Source organism: Eupeodes corollae, chromosome 3 (assembly GCF_945859685.1).
Source record: "Eupeodes corollae chromosome 3, idEupCoro1.1, whole genome shotgun sequence".
NCBI lineage: Eukaryota > Metazoa > Arthropoda > Insecta > Diptera > Syrphidae > Eupeodes > Eupeodes corollae.
Genome location: NC_079149.1, coordinates 76,345,498 through 76,361,409, shown reverse-complemented (window position 1 = coordinate 76,361,409; position 15,912 = coordinate 76,345,498). Strand labels below are relative to the sequence as shown.

At 32.3% G+C, this 15,912-nt stretch overlaps 1 protein-coding gene across 6 annotated transcripts in view; it reads right to left on the bottom strand.

The window, feature by feature from the left end:
• LOC129952490 (neuropeptide CCHamide-1 receptor-like) overlaps positions 1 to 15,912 on the bottom strand; it is a 76,965-nt gene that overhangs the window by 5,805 nt on the left and 55,248 nt on the right. For all 6 annotated transcript variants that reach the window (XM_056065087.1, XM_056065085.1, XM_056065084.1 and 3 more), the window contains 3 exons: positions 736 to 962; positions 525 to 628; positions 207 to 419 (listed from right to left, as the gene is read on the bottom strand). In XM_056065087.1, coding sequence (XP_055921062.1) covers positions 207 to 419; positions 525 to 628; positions 736 to 962 — 544 coding nt within the window. The remainder of the gene's footprint in view (positions 1 to 206; positions 420 to 524; positions 629 to 735; positions 963 to 15,912) is intronic.

Below are 15,912 nucleotides of genomic sequence, written 5' to 3'. Positions count from 1 at the left end.
GTATTTAAAAGAGCAGGTACTTTCTAGTGACTCCTCCATAGTTAGTTTTTTTTTAATTATTTTTTTTTTGAAAGAAAGGTATAAATACTAAGGATCAGAACTGAGAAACTTCATCTAATGGTTTTTGGTAGGGTGTTATTGACTGGGTTCTTTTCAAACGAATACATGCTTGAAATCTTAAACATCATAAATTATTTCGAAATTACCTGTCTAACAGCTCCTTGCATTTCTCCAGGAACACTTGCTGTATAAACTAAATGTCTGGCTATCAGCACATAAAATATACCAATTATTATCAATGGCACAGCGTAGTAGACCAAAAATCTCAAAAGTACCATAAGTTTTGCGTAACCAGGTCCCCACTCATCCGGAAATGGATAACACAAGGAAAACGATTTGTTGCTATTAATATTGACCCTCTGCAAAAGGAAAACATAATTTAATTTATTTATTAAATAAATTCGTTCTCAAGTTGTGTAACTGCGTGTGGTTATTTATATTTCCTTTCTCTGTAATTAACTTACTTTAACACTTGTGCTGATTAAAGCTGGTAAGCCACACAAAACTGCGAGAATCCAAATGGAAAAAGCGATTGATATGGTCATACGCGTAGCTCGTTTTCCCCCACCTTGACAATAAACCACGTGAAATGTAATGTGTAGGTAATTTATACAAAAACTGAAGTAAGTATAGAATAAAAGAAAACAAAATAAACGGAACTAGTAAAAGTCTTACCATGCGCGTGAAATTTCCTCAAAGGATCCACTATAGCAAAGTAACGATCTCCTGATAGAGCAGTTAATGTGAACACAGATACACCAATTGAGACATCTTTTATAAATTCCGACAGAGTGCAAAGAAAACTTCCCCATGGCCAAGAATCTACTGTATATACTGTTGATGTTAGTGGGACTGTTGTCACAATTACCAGCAAATCCGCTAGCGCCAATGAAAGTATATATCTTCCAGACGACATAGAATTAAATCAACACAGAATAGTTTTTATAAATTAAAATATTTGATTTTGGAGTTTTTGTAGGAAGCTAGTTGTAACTATACACTGTGGGAGAAGAGTTTCTTGCTCTATTTGCTCTTGTGGATTGAAGTATTTTTAAGTTTTTATTAAATAAAGTCTACTTATTATATAAAGATACTTTAACACAAAAATAATAATAATTTTCAAAAACTCTATTTTTGAAAATATCTACATACTTATTGCACACATAATATATTGTTTTCGCCAAAGAATAGATTTGTTTTATTGGAAAACAAATGTTATAGAGTTTACAATATTTTTAAGGCATTGCACAGCACAGAAATATGATATAAAATTGCATCTTACTACTAAAAAATAATATTTAGTTTTTGAACAACATGTGTATATCTTAATATTTATGAGTTTAAGGAAAACATTGCAAAGAAAAAACCTTCATTAATTTTTGTTTATAATTATATCACAGAAAAGTTATGCTTAGATTTAATAGAAACTAAAATAATGATTTATTTTACGAGCAAAAAAGTGAATATATAAAAAAATAAATCGGCAAATAAGTAAATAGATAAATAATTGAACTCATAATTAAATAAATAAATGAACAAATTCACAAATATATATATTAATTAATGAACAAAATATATAAGTAAATAGACGATATAAAGATTATATATTATATATATAAAAAAACAAAAAAATTTAATAAATACACAAGTAAAGAGACTATAAATAATACATAAATAACAAGATGAATGAGTATTACAAAAATAATATATAACAATTTATTATAAACGGCGATTTTTTAAGAGCTTGAGAACTTTAAAAAAAAAACACACATAAAATTTGCAAAATCTCATCGATTCTTTATTTGAAACGTTAGATTGGTCCATGACATTTACTTTTTAAAGATAATTTTATTTAAATGTTGACCGCGGCTGCGTCTTAGGTGGTCCATTCGGAAAGTCCAATTTTGGGTAACTTTTTCGAGCATTTCGGCCAGAATAGCCCGAATTTCTTCGGAAATGTTGTCTTCCAAAGCTGGAATAGTTGTTGGCTTATTTGTGTAGACTTTAGACTTGACGTAGCCCCACACAAAATAGTCTAAAGGCATCAAATCGCATGATCTTGGTGGCCAACTTACCGGTCCATTCCTTGAGATGAATTGTTCTCCGAAGTTTTCCCTCAAAATGGCCATAGAATCGCGAGCTGTGTGGCATGTAGCGCCATCTTGTTGAAACCACATGTCAACCAAGTTCAGTTCTTCCATTTTTGGCAACAAAAAGTTTGTTAGCATTGAACGATAGCGATCGCCATTCACCGTAACGTTGCGTCCAACAGCATCTTTGAAAAAATACGGTCCAATGATTCCACCAGCGTACAAACCACACCAAACAGTGCATTTTTCGGGATGCATGGGCAGTTCTTGAACGGCTTCTGGTTGCTCTTCACTCCAAATGCGGCAATTTTCTTGTCTGTTTTTAACGCTTGGGTTGAGAAATGCCAGAGGAGTGTAAGCATCATTTTTTACACTTTGTTAAGGAATTTTTTTAATATGCATAATGGTGCAACTGCCCCAATAGTATTGCTTGAAAACAACTTAAAATTGTAAGTTTATTGTATTTGCTAAGTAATGACCTCCGGTTAGTAAGCGGATGTAGACATATATACAGACATTTATTTTATTTGTTGTAATTTGTGTGTGTTTCTCGAGGTTTAAATCTAAGTAAACACGTAAATACTTGACATATCGAAAATAATTTCTAATGCAATTTGAATATTGTTTATTATATTATCAGGAAGTTCACTGTTCATTTTATAAGAATATCGCAATGTCATCTGCACACAAATTCACAATTGTGCTAGAATGGAAATCGGAGATAGAAATAATGAGCAAAGTAGGAGTGACACTGATCTTTAAGAAACGCCAGCAGGAATAGTTTTCGAGACTGAATTTATTCTATGTTCTATCACTTTAGAAACCTTGTATAAGTTTCATTACTAATGAGTGTATGTGCATTGTCCCAAACAGTGTATTTTACTGCTTTAAATTTGTTTTGCTAAAAGTACTACCAATCGCGCAACACAAATTCATAAACGACTAAAAGCAACTAAAATGTTTGTTTCCAAACAATTTAGAATTGGGAAAAACTTTAGTAATGCCTTAAAATATTTTCATAAGATCTTTAAAGAGAAAGAGCAAGTATTCAGGTTCTTAAGAAGAAACCTTGAATAAGAGATCGCCATCTTGATATTGAGTTGCGTTTAAATTCCTGAAACTCGCCATTTATTTCATCTTATTACTTGCGACCTATAGGAACTATATGGCAAGTTTTGCATTCTTAAAAAAGTTCAAAAGAATTTATTCAAACATGACATTACGATGGTAGAGAACTCGAAAAAAGTAGCTGGTTTGCGTTTTGAGCCAGTATACGTTTTTCAAGGCTAAAAATAACAGTAGTTCTCATATACACTTGGTGGTCAAACAAAATTTGGTCCCAAAAACAACAAGAGTTCCACTTTTGTTTGAGTAATAGCTAATTGAAATCAAAATGAATGTTCAAAGTTGGAAGTTAAGATTTTGAGCAGATTTGCGTTAGGCGTTATTTCATTTTTTTTAAAGATCAAAACTAACAGTGGTCTCCATAAAATTTGTTTAGTCAAAAGCCGAAAATTCGAATTTTCTCATAAACAAACCGATAGTTTTTTTTTTAATTTTCTCTTAAATTGTATGTTTTAACTTGGCTTCTTTTAATAAGAAAAACATATTTTTGTATTGCTCAGAAAAGGTACCGCTCTTGGAACCGTTATTTTGTTTTTTTAATTTTCTCAACAACATGTGAACTGATTTCAATAATTTTTTTTAATAAGCTCTTATATTGCCTTAACAACATATGATTATCAAAAGTGCAATTTTTTTATTATTTGAATTTTTGAATTGTGGTGTGACGACAACACCACGGATATGTTTTTCGAGCTCATAGACAAAACATATGAGGAGTGCCATAGCTACGATATTAAAATAGTCCTGGGCGATTTTAATGCCAAGCTAGCAAGGGAAGACGTCTTTGGTGAAATAATCAGGAAGAACAGGCTGCACGACAACACTTCCGACAACAGATTCAGGCTCATAGATTTTGCTGCGGGGCGAAACGTCATGGTAGCCAGTACGCGTTTTCCACACCTCAATATCTACAAAGGAACTTGAACTTCTCCAGATCAATCTACCGTCAACCAGATTGACCATATTGCGATCGACGCCAGACAAGCTTCCAGCATCATGGATGTACGAACTTTCCGAGGAGCTAACATCGACACGGACCACTACCTCGTTGCAGCCAAGGTAGCACTTAGGATTTCCAGACCAAAGGCAAAACAGGGAGGTGCTGGGAGAAGGGTCAACGTCGAACGGCTACAATCGTCAGAGATCGCCAAATACTTTTCCGACCGAGTTGCAAGTAACCTCTCTCGAAGTTCTCTGCCGCCAACACAATGTAATCGAAAACCAGTGGCAACATTGCCAAGATGCAATCAGAAATGCTGCCTCTGAAGTGCTGGGTTTCAAACAGCCACCAACAAGGAGCCCCTGGTTTGATGACAAATGTCGGCAGACAAAGAAGTTCGAAAGTTTTATGAACAGGTGAAACGAAATTCAAAGGTACATAAACCTAGAACCGAAGGCTGCAAAGACGAAAGTGGAAACATCATAGTGGAACCGAAGTCAATACTGAGGATATGGAAGGACAACTTCTACAGACTGTATAAAGGCGACGACGAACTGAATTCCGCTGTCAGGCAGGATGATCCATTCAACATAGACGACGAAAGCCAACAATCCCGTCCTCCCGGCTTAGACGAAGTAAAGATTGCCATATATAAGTTGAAGTCTAATAGAGCCGCTGGAGTGGATGGCTTGAATGCCGAGCACTTTAAAGCAGCTGGAGATAAGTTGGTTAGGAGCATGCATTATAACTTATCTGTAAGATATGGTCGGAAGAAAGCATGCCCAATGAATGGAACCTCAGTATTGTTTGCCCGATCCTGAAAAAAGGAGACCCTCTAAACTGCACCAACTAAAGAAGAATCAGTCTACATAACATCGCCTGTAAAATGTTCTCTACCGTAATATGTGAACGTCTAAAGCCCATCGTTAACAACCTGATAGGTCCTTATCAGTGTGGTTTTAGACCAGGAAAGTCCACAGTTGATCAAATATTCACATTACGGCAGATCCTGGAAAAAACTAAAGAGCACCAAATCGACACCCACCATCTTTTCATCGATTTCAAGGCCGCATATGACAGCATCTACAGGGACGAGCTGTATAGAGCCATGTCTAGTTTTAGCATCCCTGCCAAACTCGTCCGTTTGTGCAGGATGACCATGGAGAATTCACGCTGCTCCATAAAGGTTGGAAACAACTTAACAGAACCTTTTGATGTCAAAAAAGGTTTTAGACAAGGTAATGCGCTGTCATGCGATTTTTTTAACATCGTGCTTGAAAGAATAGTGCAGAGCTCACACGTCAACACTAGAGGCACTATCTTTCAAAAGTCTGTCCAATTACTGGCGTATGCTGATGACATTGACATAATCGGAAGAACTCAGCGTGATGTCAATGGGGCTTTTGTGAGTATTGAGGCAGAGGCGTCAAAAATGGGTTTAACGGTTAATGAGGGCAAAACAAAGTACATGCTGTCGTCAAGAAAGGACATACAACACCGACGCGACGTCTTGTTCAAAACGTCACCATCGACAGACGTAATTTTGAGGTAGTCAAGGACTTCGTCTACCTAGGCTCCGCTGTAGACGCAGAAAACAACACCGGCGCTGAGATCAAACGCAGAATAACTCTTGCTAACCGCTATTTCTTTGGACTAAGAAAGCTATTGAGTGTTAAAGTCCTCTCTCGAGGGACCAAAGTGTTGCTATATTATACCCTTATCATCCCGGTCCTGCTATACGGTGCGGAAGCATGGACTATCACAAAAGCGGATGAAATCACCTTGGGTCGGTTCGAGAGAAAAGTTCTTCGTGTGATCTACGGTCCCGTATGCATCGAAGGGGAGTGGAGGAGAAGATGGAAGAACAAACCGTACGGGCTATAAGTGCAACGACTAAAATGGCTGGGTCACGTTGAACGCATGGAAACCAATGTTTTACGCATATTTTACTTGCCTTCGCCTATATAAAAGAATAAAATCTTAGGTAAAGTTTAAGAAACGGGCCAGAAACAGTATATGTATTTTCTATTAGAACCACTTGCTCAACGTATATATATTATACCTACATATATAGGTATTACGTACAACCTCTACAACTACTGCTCACGTGTCACTTCGTAACTAAAATCCAAAACGCACAAAAGCCTGAATGTAAACAACATATAGCAATTTCTTGTACCTGTTCGTATGCTTGTTTTCTTTTTTTAACTTTAACGAACAAATTAAACTAAACGTAAAAACTCCATGTTTAAGCTGAAAACTTGAAAGAAAGAAGAAATGTGATTTGATAGTAGTAAGCACCTACTACCACCAATAACATTCCTTCCTTTTAGACACCTACCTAACTACACAACCAATAGGCGATCGCTTTACAATTTAAACATACATGTTCTGCCTCTTTCTTATCTTCAGATTATTTATTTTCCATCCTGGTTCTTATAAATAAAATTAAAATAAAGCTATCAAAAGGAAAAAGCTTTGAACGAACTAGTTGAATACACCAACAATTGTTTTCGTTAAGTATGCTTACAAGTATTTTTTATTTCCGGGATGAAATGTCCTAGGATGAGTTGCGTCTTGGGATGAATCGAGCGGTTTTTTGACAGACCAAATGGTATTTATATCTTTGTAGACAAACTTGTTCTACAGGTATATTTCATCTTTATGTGTATCTGGATCCACCCTTGCCGGAAACCAAATTGCTCTATTGGTTAATTAAAAAACAATTTTAATTTGCAGCGAATACATTTCTCAAAAATCTTACTTGTGGCGTTTTTTCTTTTTAACTTCAGAGCTGAGCACTGAACAAAGTTTGACCGAACAGAGTAGAGTAGGGTAAAGTTCTGAGCAGAGTATGTTCAGAGCTCTCTGATTAAATTATGAAACAACTTGAGCACTAAACTGTCATGATTTGAAATGCCGTCTGTTTGAAGGCGTCCAAATTAATTCAAAAAACAGTCATAGCGTTGGGTCATTTCACGCCTGGAATAAATTTGATTCATAAAAATGCTATCTGCAATTAGTTTTTTCTAAATTATTTCTCCTTCTGCACTAGAGCGATCAGCCTTTTCCACCATTTGTATTGTTTTGACGATGATTTTTTAATTTCCCGGCTTTCAAATATCAAATTGTTGGTGTTTACCATTTTACTCCTTTTACTCTGTTATTTTATTCTAAACTCACAGATCGCGCTCTGAACATGTTCAGAACTAAAAAATTATTCGAGTTCTACTCTGAACTAGAGAAGAAAAACTCCATTATACAACCCAGTAAGCTTATTTGCCTATAACTTAGTGAATCATAGGGGTTTTCCATATTTCAATATTGGAACAACTTTTGCTGTCTTCCATTTTAGTAGAAAATATTGTCTTAAAAATCAGGCATTTAACCCAAACAATTTTAGTTTACCTTACTACTTTAAAATAGAACTACGACGAAATTTTAGGTAGATAGCAAATAGACGTTACTCTAAGGATATAAAATGAAGTCATTGCTGATTTAATTTTTTTTTTTTAAATGACTATACATTTTACATATGTATGTAATTGTACTTATATGTGTGTACCACATGTAACGAAATTAATTATTATTATTCATGCAAAACAGTAAAATTAATTAATTACTTCAAGTTAAAAACAAGATTTTTCGACACTTCGAAATATTGTTATATTTACTTCCGTAAAATTCTAGCAATAACATCAATTTAATTTGAAGCGCCGCTGAGGACAAAGGCATTTGCAATCCAGTATCATATCCTGTATCAAAAATAAATTGAATTTTTTAATTAAATTCCTATTCTTGAGTTCAAGTTGTTTAATTGTTTTTTTTTTTTACTTCACCGTTATTTTATTTTTATTTTACAGGGTGTTGTTACATTGGTATTTAAAAAAGAGGTTAAAAATGGCTTAATTGAAGTTTGATAACGACAGGTAAATATAAAGAATTAAAAAAGAAGCATAATATACATATGTAGGAGTAGAGCTCACTGAAGGGACATTTGGCATACCAACATGTATTCTGAATGTCTGGATCTTTGTTTTTGTAATTATTATGGAATGTATATTTAAATGAAACAGATAATACACTTGCAGCAATTTTTTTTTCTCCATTATTTGCACTTGTGATCAAAATGTCAATTCCTTCATAAAAAAGAAATATTCCAGTAACAGTTAAAATTATTTAATTTTTAGTTAATTGGTAAATACAAAATATATATATGAACAGTAAATAAATAAATACTCATTTATCTAAAAAGAATCAGTGTATATTAAATACCCACGTATATTAGATACGGATCCTTGAGAGACATCTTAGAAGACGTGTCTTGTCTTACATTTTGTGAATTCTCGTTAATCCTTTCATTAATGTCACTATTAACACTTAACATTTGAATTGCTCTAAATCTGTTATCTCTTTCATCTTACTGTTTCTTGTAAATTATTCCTATAGATACATATTACCAATTTACACTTTTTATCTGTATAGTAAGCTCAATTTACTTAGCCCAGGTGTATTTGTTTTAGTTTATTTAAGGTCAAAGAGTGGCCCATGTATACATTTTGGGAATTTTTCCTTGCGTTTTGTATAGAAATGCTTGATGCACAAATATTTTACATTGCTACTTTAAGCAAACGTTGCATCTATTTTTAATTTGTGTTAACAATTCCACTACTTTGCCTATTGATTTTCCAAATTGTTACTATTTTGTTCCTTTAATTATGGTTAAGTTATTAAAAGAAGAAGAAATAAAGGCAAATCGTTCGAAAGAAACCTTTAAAATAGTTATTTTAATTGTTGAAACTATGAACAAAATATCAAACAAACAAAAAATCCATATGTTTTAAGCATATCGTGCATAAATTTAGACAATTTTACTAAATATGATGAACACCCAGTCAATTTTGTTAATCTTAGGATCTTCCAACAATTCAAATATAATTAAATGTTCACTGAATCTTAATTTATTTTGAAATAATAGTAATACCTTATTACAATTGACGAAAACATCCATTCTGATGCTTGAACTAGAATTGAGGACATTTTAAATACATTTTTGGTAAACAGAAGAGATAAACGAAAACATATTTGGAAGTAGGGTAAGCTCAACTTATTCAATTCCTTTATGTCCGTGTTTGTCTTCAATACCATTTCGCTTGGGTTACTTATTTATTTAACTTTAAACTAACAGAAGGAAATATTTGATTTAATAATACATACAAAATTTGCTTTTAAAAATGTACATATACATATATGTAGGTACATTGGAAAAAGTTACATGTTGATAACATTCTCCTATGTTTTGTTTTTAATTTAATTTCTATTTATTAATATAAACCTCTACAATAAAAACGAAATAACAAATTCTCTACTTATTTATTAAATACAAATTAAAGCATCCTATCATGACGTGACATGCACGTATGTATATAATATATAAAAATGCTTTTAAGACATATCCTTTCATTTGCCACAGACGACAATTCCAAAGGTTCGCAAGCCATTCTAACATAAGCTATTGACCCAAAGTCTTGTTGACTCAAGTATAGGAAGCAAACAAACCATAATTTAGTCTTATTATATTTTGACTACATGATTTATCCTTTAAAAGGTTATAGTCCCGGAAAATTGGACTATGTGATATTCATAAAATAGGGTTCGTTTTAAAAGTTGTTAAAAGCACTATAAAAAAAGGTTGAAATTTTTATTTAAAAAAATGATTATGTGGGATACCACAAACAAGGTGGTGTTTATTTTTACGTACAAATTTTTGACGATTAAAATTAAATTATCGCTATAACTTGAGACCAAAAAGACGAACCGACGACGGGTGTTTTTAAAATATGTCACGAACATAATTACATTGTTTCAAAGCTGTTCTTAGCTTGTACAAAACGAATTAAGATTTTAACAAATGTTCCGAGGTTCCAGTTCCATTCTTAACGATAAATTACTGTCTAAACATTTGTATGCGTTTAAAAACATAAACGTGCTGAAATAAGTATGAAATAATGATGACCCACTGGTGAACAGACTAGATCTCAACATCTGATCAGAATTTACAGTTTACTAGTCCCACATATTACGATTTTTTTAACAATATGTGAGGATAGAATTTAAACATTAGAAATATTGAACTTTTATTAATCTTGAACTGAAGAAACATTGCAAATATTAAATAAAAAATTTAATCATGGTTTTTTATATTGAAATATTTTTAATTTACTAATGTGACTGATTGGGAAAATAACCCAAGAAAATGCAGGGTTTACCACTACGAAGTTTCATTATTAAATTTAAAAAAAATAATATTTTTAGAATATCGTATAGGAGTACCTTCTATTTCTAATAATTGTTTCAGATACTTTATCATTTGGAAGATTGTTTTTTGCCCCTACGAAGATAATGCATAAGTAAATTGGTATTCTTACTCATGATATACACGTTTTATATAGCCAAATATAGTTTTTACTTTCAAACTAATTTCTTTGCGCAATTTTTATACAAAACATTTCCCAGTTTTAGTATTGGAAAGACTTCGATACCTTACATACCTTTACTTACGAGTCAAAGATGGAGTATGAAGTTGGGCCGCGAATGTCCTCTGAGTTCTTAAATGTCTTTTCGAATTACTAGCAATCAGAGAAGCATGCAAAATACTCAAACCAAAATATAAAAAGGGCTATTTGCACTGACAGCCAGGATGGCTATTTATTAGGCCACAACAACTTCTTTGTGGTCCATCATTGTCGGGATGAACTATCCAGCCTCGACATCAACCTTCGTGCAATCTTATTCGGGTTCCAGGTTATAGTGGCATTGATGGAAATAAACGGGCTAATAAGTTGGTCCAGCAAGGATTGGTTCTCATGGCTTACTTGCGGAAAGGGTAAATATTATTCCTGGAAAGATTTTGATGAACTTTCCGAGGTGAAAATCAAAGATCTGATACCCTTTCTGAACGCAACGACATGACAATGGTGCAAAATTTTAAACAACCTATTGTTAAGGTCTTATAATTTACATATAAAAAGGAGCAATTTACTAATTTCCAAAATTTGTATTTGCTCTGCTTAATAGTGAATTGCTCATTGCCTTTAATTAAAAAACGAACCAACGGAAATTGGAAACTGTAGACTGGACCAATCCATCATTAAACATTCCTATATCTTTTTGCTAAGTACCCGTGCAACGATGGTAAGTGCGATGGACTGTCATACCAGAGGTCTTCTGTTTAATTCCTGCCTATGTCATCCAAAGTTTTTTTCACGGGTACAGCCTCTTGCAAGGAATTGACAAATTCTCCAAGAGTAATTATTCTTGTCATAAAAAGTGATTTCTTAAATTCGGTTTAAAACTGTAGGACCCCTCTATCCCTGTCAACAGTAGTCACACACAAAATATTTTACAAAATCGTTTAAAATTTTGCGAAAATACATTCAAATATTTTTTTTAAAAGAAACTTTTTATAAAAGGAAAAGTATAACTTTACAAACTTAGAACTGAATCATATCTATATATGCAAATGCTCTCGTACGCATCAAGTCTATACGGCTATCGTTTACTCATTTAAAAAGCTCAACATTCTAATCATTGTGTTTGTTAGATATTATACTTACAATGAGTCCATTGCAAAGGCAGACTTCTTTATTCATTGTTTTTTGATGTTAAAGCTTATTTTTAAACAGCGTTAAGTCTGACCATAATTCTTTTTATCGCATTAATTGCAAGGAATTATGTGTAAATATTATTATATGTCGTTTTTAAGTTGTCCACTTTTAGTAAGCGTAAGTATACATAAATACATTTTGCACTAAATTTCAGTTGTATTATTATAGTGTTTGGAGCCAAGAAAAATTTGCATACAATTTTCCTGGATTATTGTACAAAAAATTAAATAAGTTTAATGCAATAAATTAATATAATCTATTATTAAAAATTTGAATCATTCTGTAATAATTTATGTCATAGAATATTATTTTAGAATAAAGCACAATGTATTATTATGAATCATTGCATTGGCTTAGAACTTTGGTTATAAAATAATATATTTGTAGTTGAGGATATTTTTGTCCATCGTTTTGAATCGAAAACACATATGTATGTGTCATCTATGTGTCAGTATGTGTCATCTAGAAACTTTAATTGATTATTTTTATGGCAATGTAGTACTAAAAACTAAATTCTTTAAAAAGAAGATAATTCAATTAAGTCCTACTGTTCTCATAATTTTGCATCAATTTTGTCAACGATTATTTAAATATTTAAACTCTCGAAGCTAAAGACAAAATAAATATATTAAAGAAACTGCCACAACGAACGGTGAGACCAAGAATTCAAAAACCATTTAAATTTTTTATTTTGAATTTCTTTTTTCAAAAATCATTAGGAAATAAATTATGGTTATCCAATAATGTCCTTGTTTGACCTTCAATTTCAATCCGAATCCAAATATCTAATTTGAGGAAGCACAAGACAAGAATTACTCTTAGATATTTTTTCAATTCCTCCAGGAACTCTGTCATGAAAGTCCTACGCAATAACCATCACTCCACGTACGGGTAAGTACATACAAAAAAGAGTATTTCAAAAAATAAACAATTTTCTTTTCTGTCAATACTGGATTTTTTTTAATACATTTTTGTCCTTTCCTTTGTGTAGAAATGTTGGATTATATTTCAAATTTTGTTCATCAGTAAATATGTAAGGAGCTATTGTTTAGAGCTTAAATATTATAATTGTTCCAAACATCTTTCAATTCTATTTATATATTTACATATATGTATACCTCATAAATGAATAAATAAAAATAAATTAATTTACCGAAATTAAATCTTTTTGTCATCTATTGATAACGATGCCAAAACATCTCAAGCCAACACCCCATATAGGTTAATCATGGTAATGAAAATTACGATTATGGGGGTTGGTAATAAGCAACGTAATAGTTATTTTTCGAATTCTACGCGTGTGGTGGAAAATGTCTATTTGAGCAGAGGCATGCGTCTCTTAATGACTTAATGACTAATTTAATGGTTACAATGCGCGATGATTTGAAGAAACCCCACAAATGTTTGTATAAGAAGTATATAATAAAAAAAAAAAACACTGTACTAAATAAGCTTTTGTGAATTTAATGTCGATTGCCCATAAATCACCTCTTGTCCCTCTGATGATTTATATTTGCGATAATCAACAATTTAGTTGAATATTTTCTGAGGTTAAAATGATATCAGACATTTTTTTTCTTGCTAAATGTCAATTTTTAGAAAATGATGTATTTATAAGCAAGTTCATTATTAAGTTTGAAAAACTTTAGTATATTTGTACTTATACATACATATATTAAGGTCAAAAATGTATCCGTGCATATATTTATAAAAAATTTAATACGTTGCAAAAAAGATATTAAAAAAAACCTCAGACGAACCGCTTCTATGTTATGAAACCTTAAAACGTACGATCGTATCAATATGTTTTTTTGAATTAATTTTAAAGATTTTTAATTTTTTAAAAAAAAGATAACACAATTTACAAAAACAAATTGTGAAAATAATGTAATACTGTAAAAATGAAATTCGTAAAATTAGCTTTGATTCTGATTCTTTAATGTACAGATTATGAAATATTTTGATGTTAGTCTTTTCTGCTGCGACAATATTTGCATGGTTGGTTAATTTCATCTTCTACAACAAGTACAAAATTCTTAAAAATCTTTAAAATTGAATTTTTGTGTACAGATACAAATGCATTCAAGCTGAGAAAGATAGAATACTTTATTGTTTGTTCTAAATGAAAGTTAATATTGTGTATTAATCTAACGATAAACTATTTTAACAATGAAACAACACGACTATTCTACATCCGGTGCAACTGTTCTGGTATCATTCCAAGAGTTTAAAAGTGTAATTTTTGTTTGTACTGTAACAACAAAAAATATACTGAATATAACAACAGCGTTGAAGGGTACATTTGTTTTATTAAGAAACTGGTAATTTTGAGGTTGTAGCAGATTTCCCCAACGTTAATATATATATACCTGTCACAATGTTTTTTCGTGATGGATTTCTAATCTACGAAAACGATTTTAATCATGTTTGTACACAGTGTGAATTTGATCCAACTTCAAAGTTAGGATAGCTTATCCCGTAATATTATATTATTGTAAATTATTTGTCTATTATTTGACATCGCAATATTATAATATTGTAAATTATTTGTCTATTATTTGACATCGCAATTATCTGTTAGCGTTATGGCGATATCTGTTGACTGAAAGCATTCAATAGATGGCGCTATGTCAGACTTCCAACCGTTTCATATAATCTGCAATACATGATGAGAAAATTCTCATGCGTGAAAAGACGTGTTAAATAGTACTGTCCGCATATTTTGTATCACTATCCAAAAGTCCAAGAGTGTGTGGGGAAAACGATCTACTGCATTTAATCCGACAAATTTGTTCAGAAATCAAAGTGCGCTTAGTAAACAAAAAAATATTAATTAAATTTCACGAGTGTCACGCGCCTCCTTTCAGTTCGTATTTGTTTTGTTCTCTCTCTTTGAAATAATGTCTGGTATTAAGACTCGCGCCTCTGATAAAGATAATTCAAAAGCTGTCACCCCTGCAACCTCCAAAAAATAGAGAAAACAAAAAAACTACTCTCCTGCAATAGAAAACAAAATCTAATCAAATTAAAATCAACTCCGAAAAAAACCACTTCCATCAAAGACCAAACCTACAGTGCAACAACCTCTGCCAACATCACTCCCACTGCTACCATTGATACCACACCGCCCTCCACTAAAGAGAGCGAATCTATGTCACCTACGTTTTCAATCCCCCGATCTGAAATGGACACCCTGATAAAAGACCAATCAATCAAAATAATCGAAGACATAAGGACTGAACTCGATATTGACAAAGTACATTTGTTTGTCCTACTAGACTTTTCAAAAGAATTCGACATGGTGAATCACTCGATACTTCTGAATAAACTGCGTCACAAATTCAACTTATCCTCAGAAGCTATTAAACTTTCTTTCTTCCTTTTTGAATGGTAGAAAGCAAAACGTTTTCTTAAATGAAAATCTCTCCGATTTTCTTCCGATTCAACAAGGAGTTCCCTAAGGATCAATTTTATCCCCCTTCTATTTTCTCTATATTTGAATGAAATGGGTTTAATTATAAATGAAGTATCAAAACATTTTTATGGGGATGACATTCAAATTTACAAAAGCTGTCTTTTGGGTTTAATTGAAGACTGCGTTTTCACCCTGAATCAAGAACTAGAAAAGATATCTTACTTGGCGTCTTGCAATGCATTCTCAACGCAAGCAAATGCAAATGCCTGGCTATATCAAGAAATAAATTAGATCTAGCATACTTTCCTTTCATAATTTTAAACGAGAAGCTATTAGAATTCGTAAATTCCAGTAAAAATCTAGGTGTAATCTACAATAGAACATTGACCTGAAATGATCACATCAACCAATTGATAGGTAAAACTTATGGAACGCTTAGAACGCTGTGGACAGCCCAAAACATCACTCCATTTAAAATCCGACTAATGCTAGCCAGGACCCTAGTTATACCTGTTCTCAGGTACGAAGTCTTCAGGTTAAGAAGGTACGACCATGTTTCACATTTGCAAGAGATTCTAGTTAATACGCCTTTAAATGAATTCATTGAAACTGTTT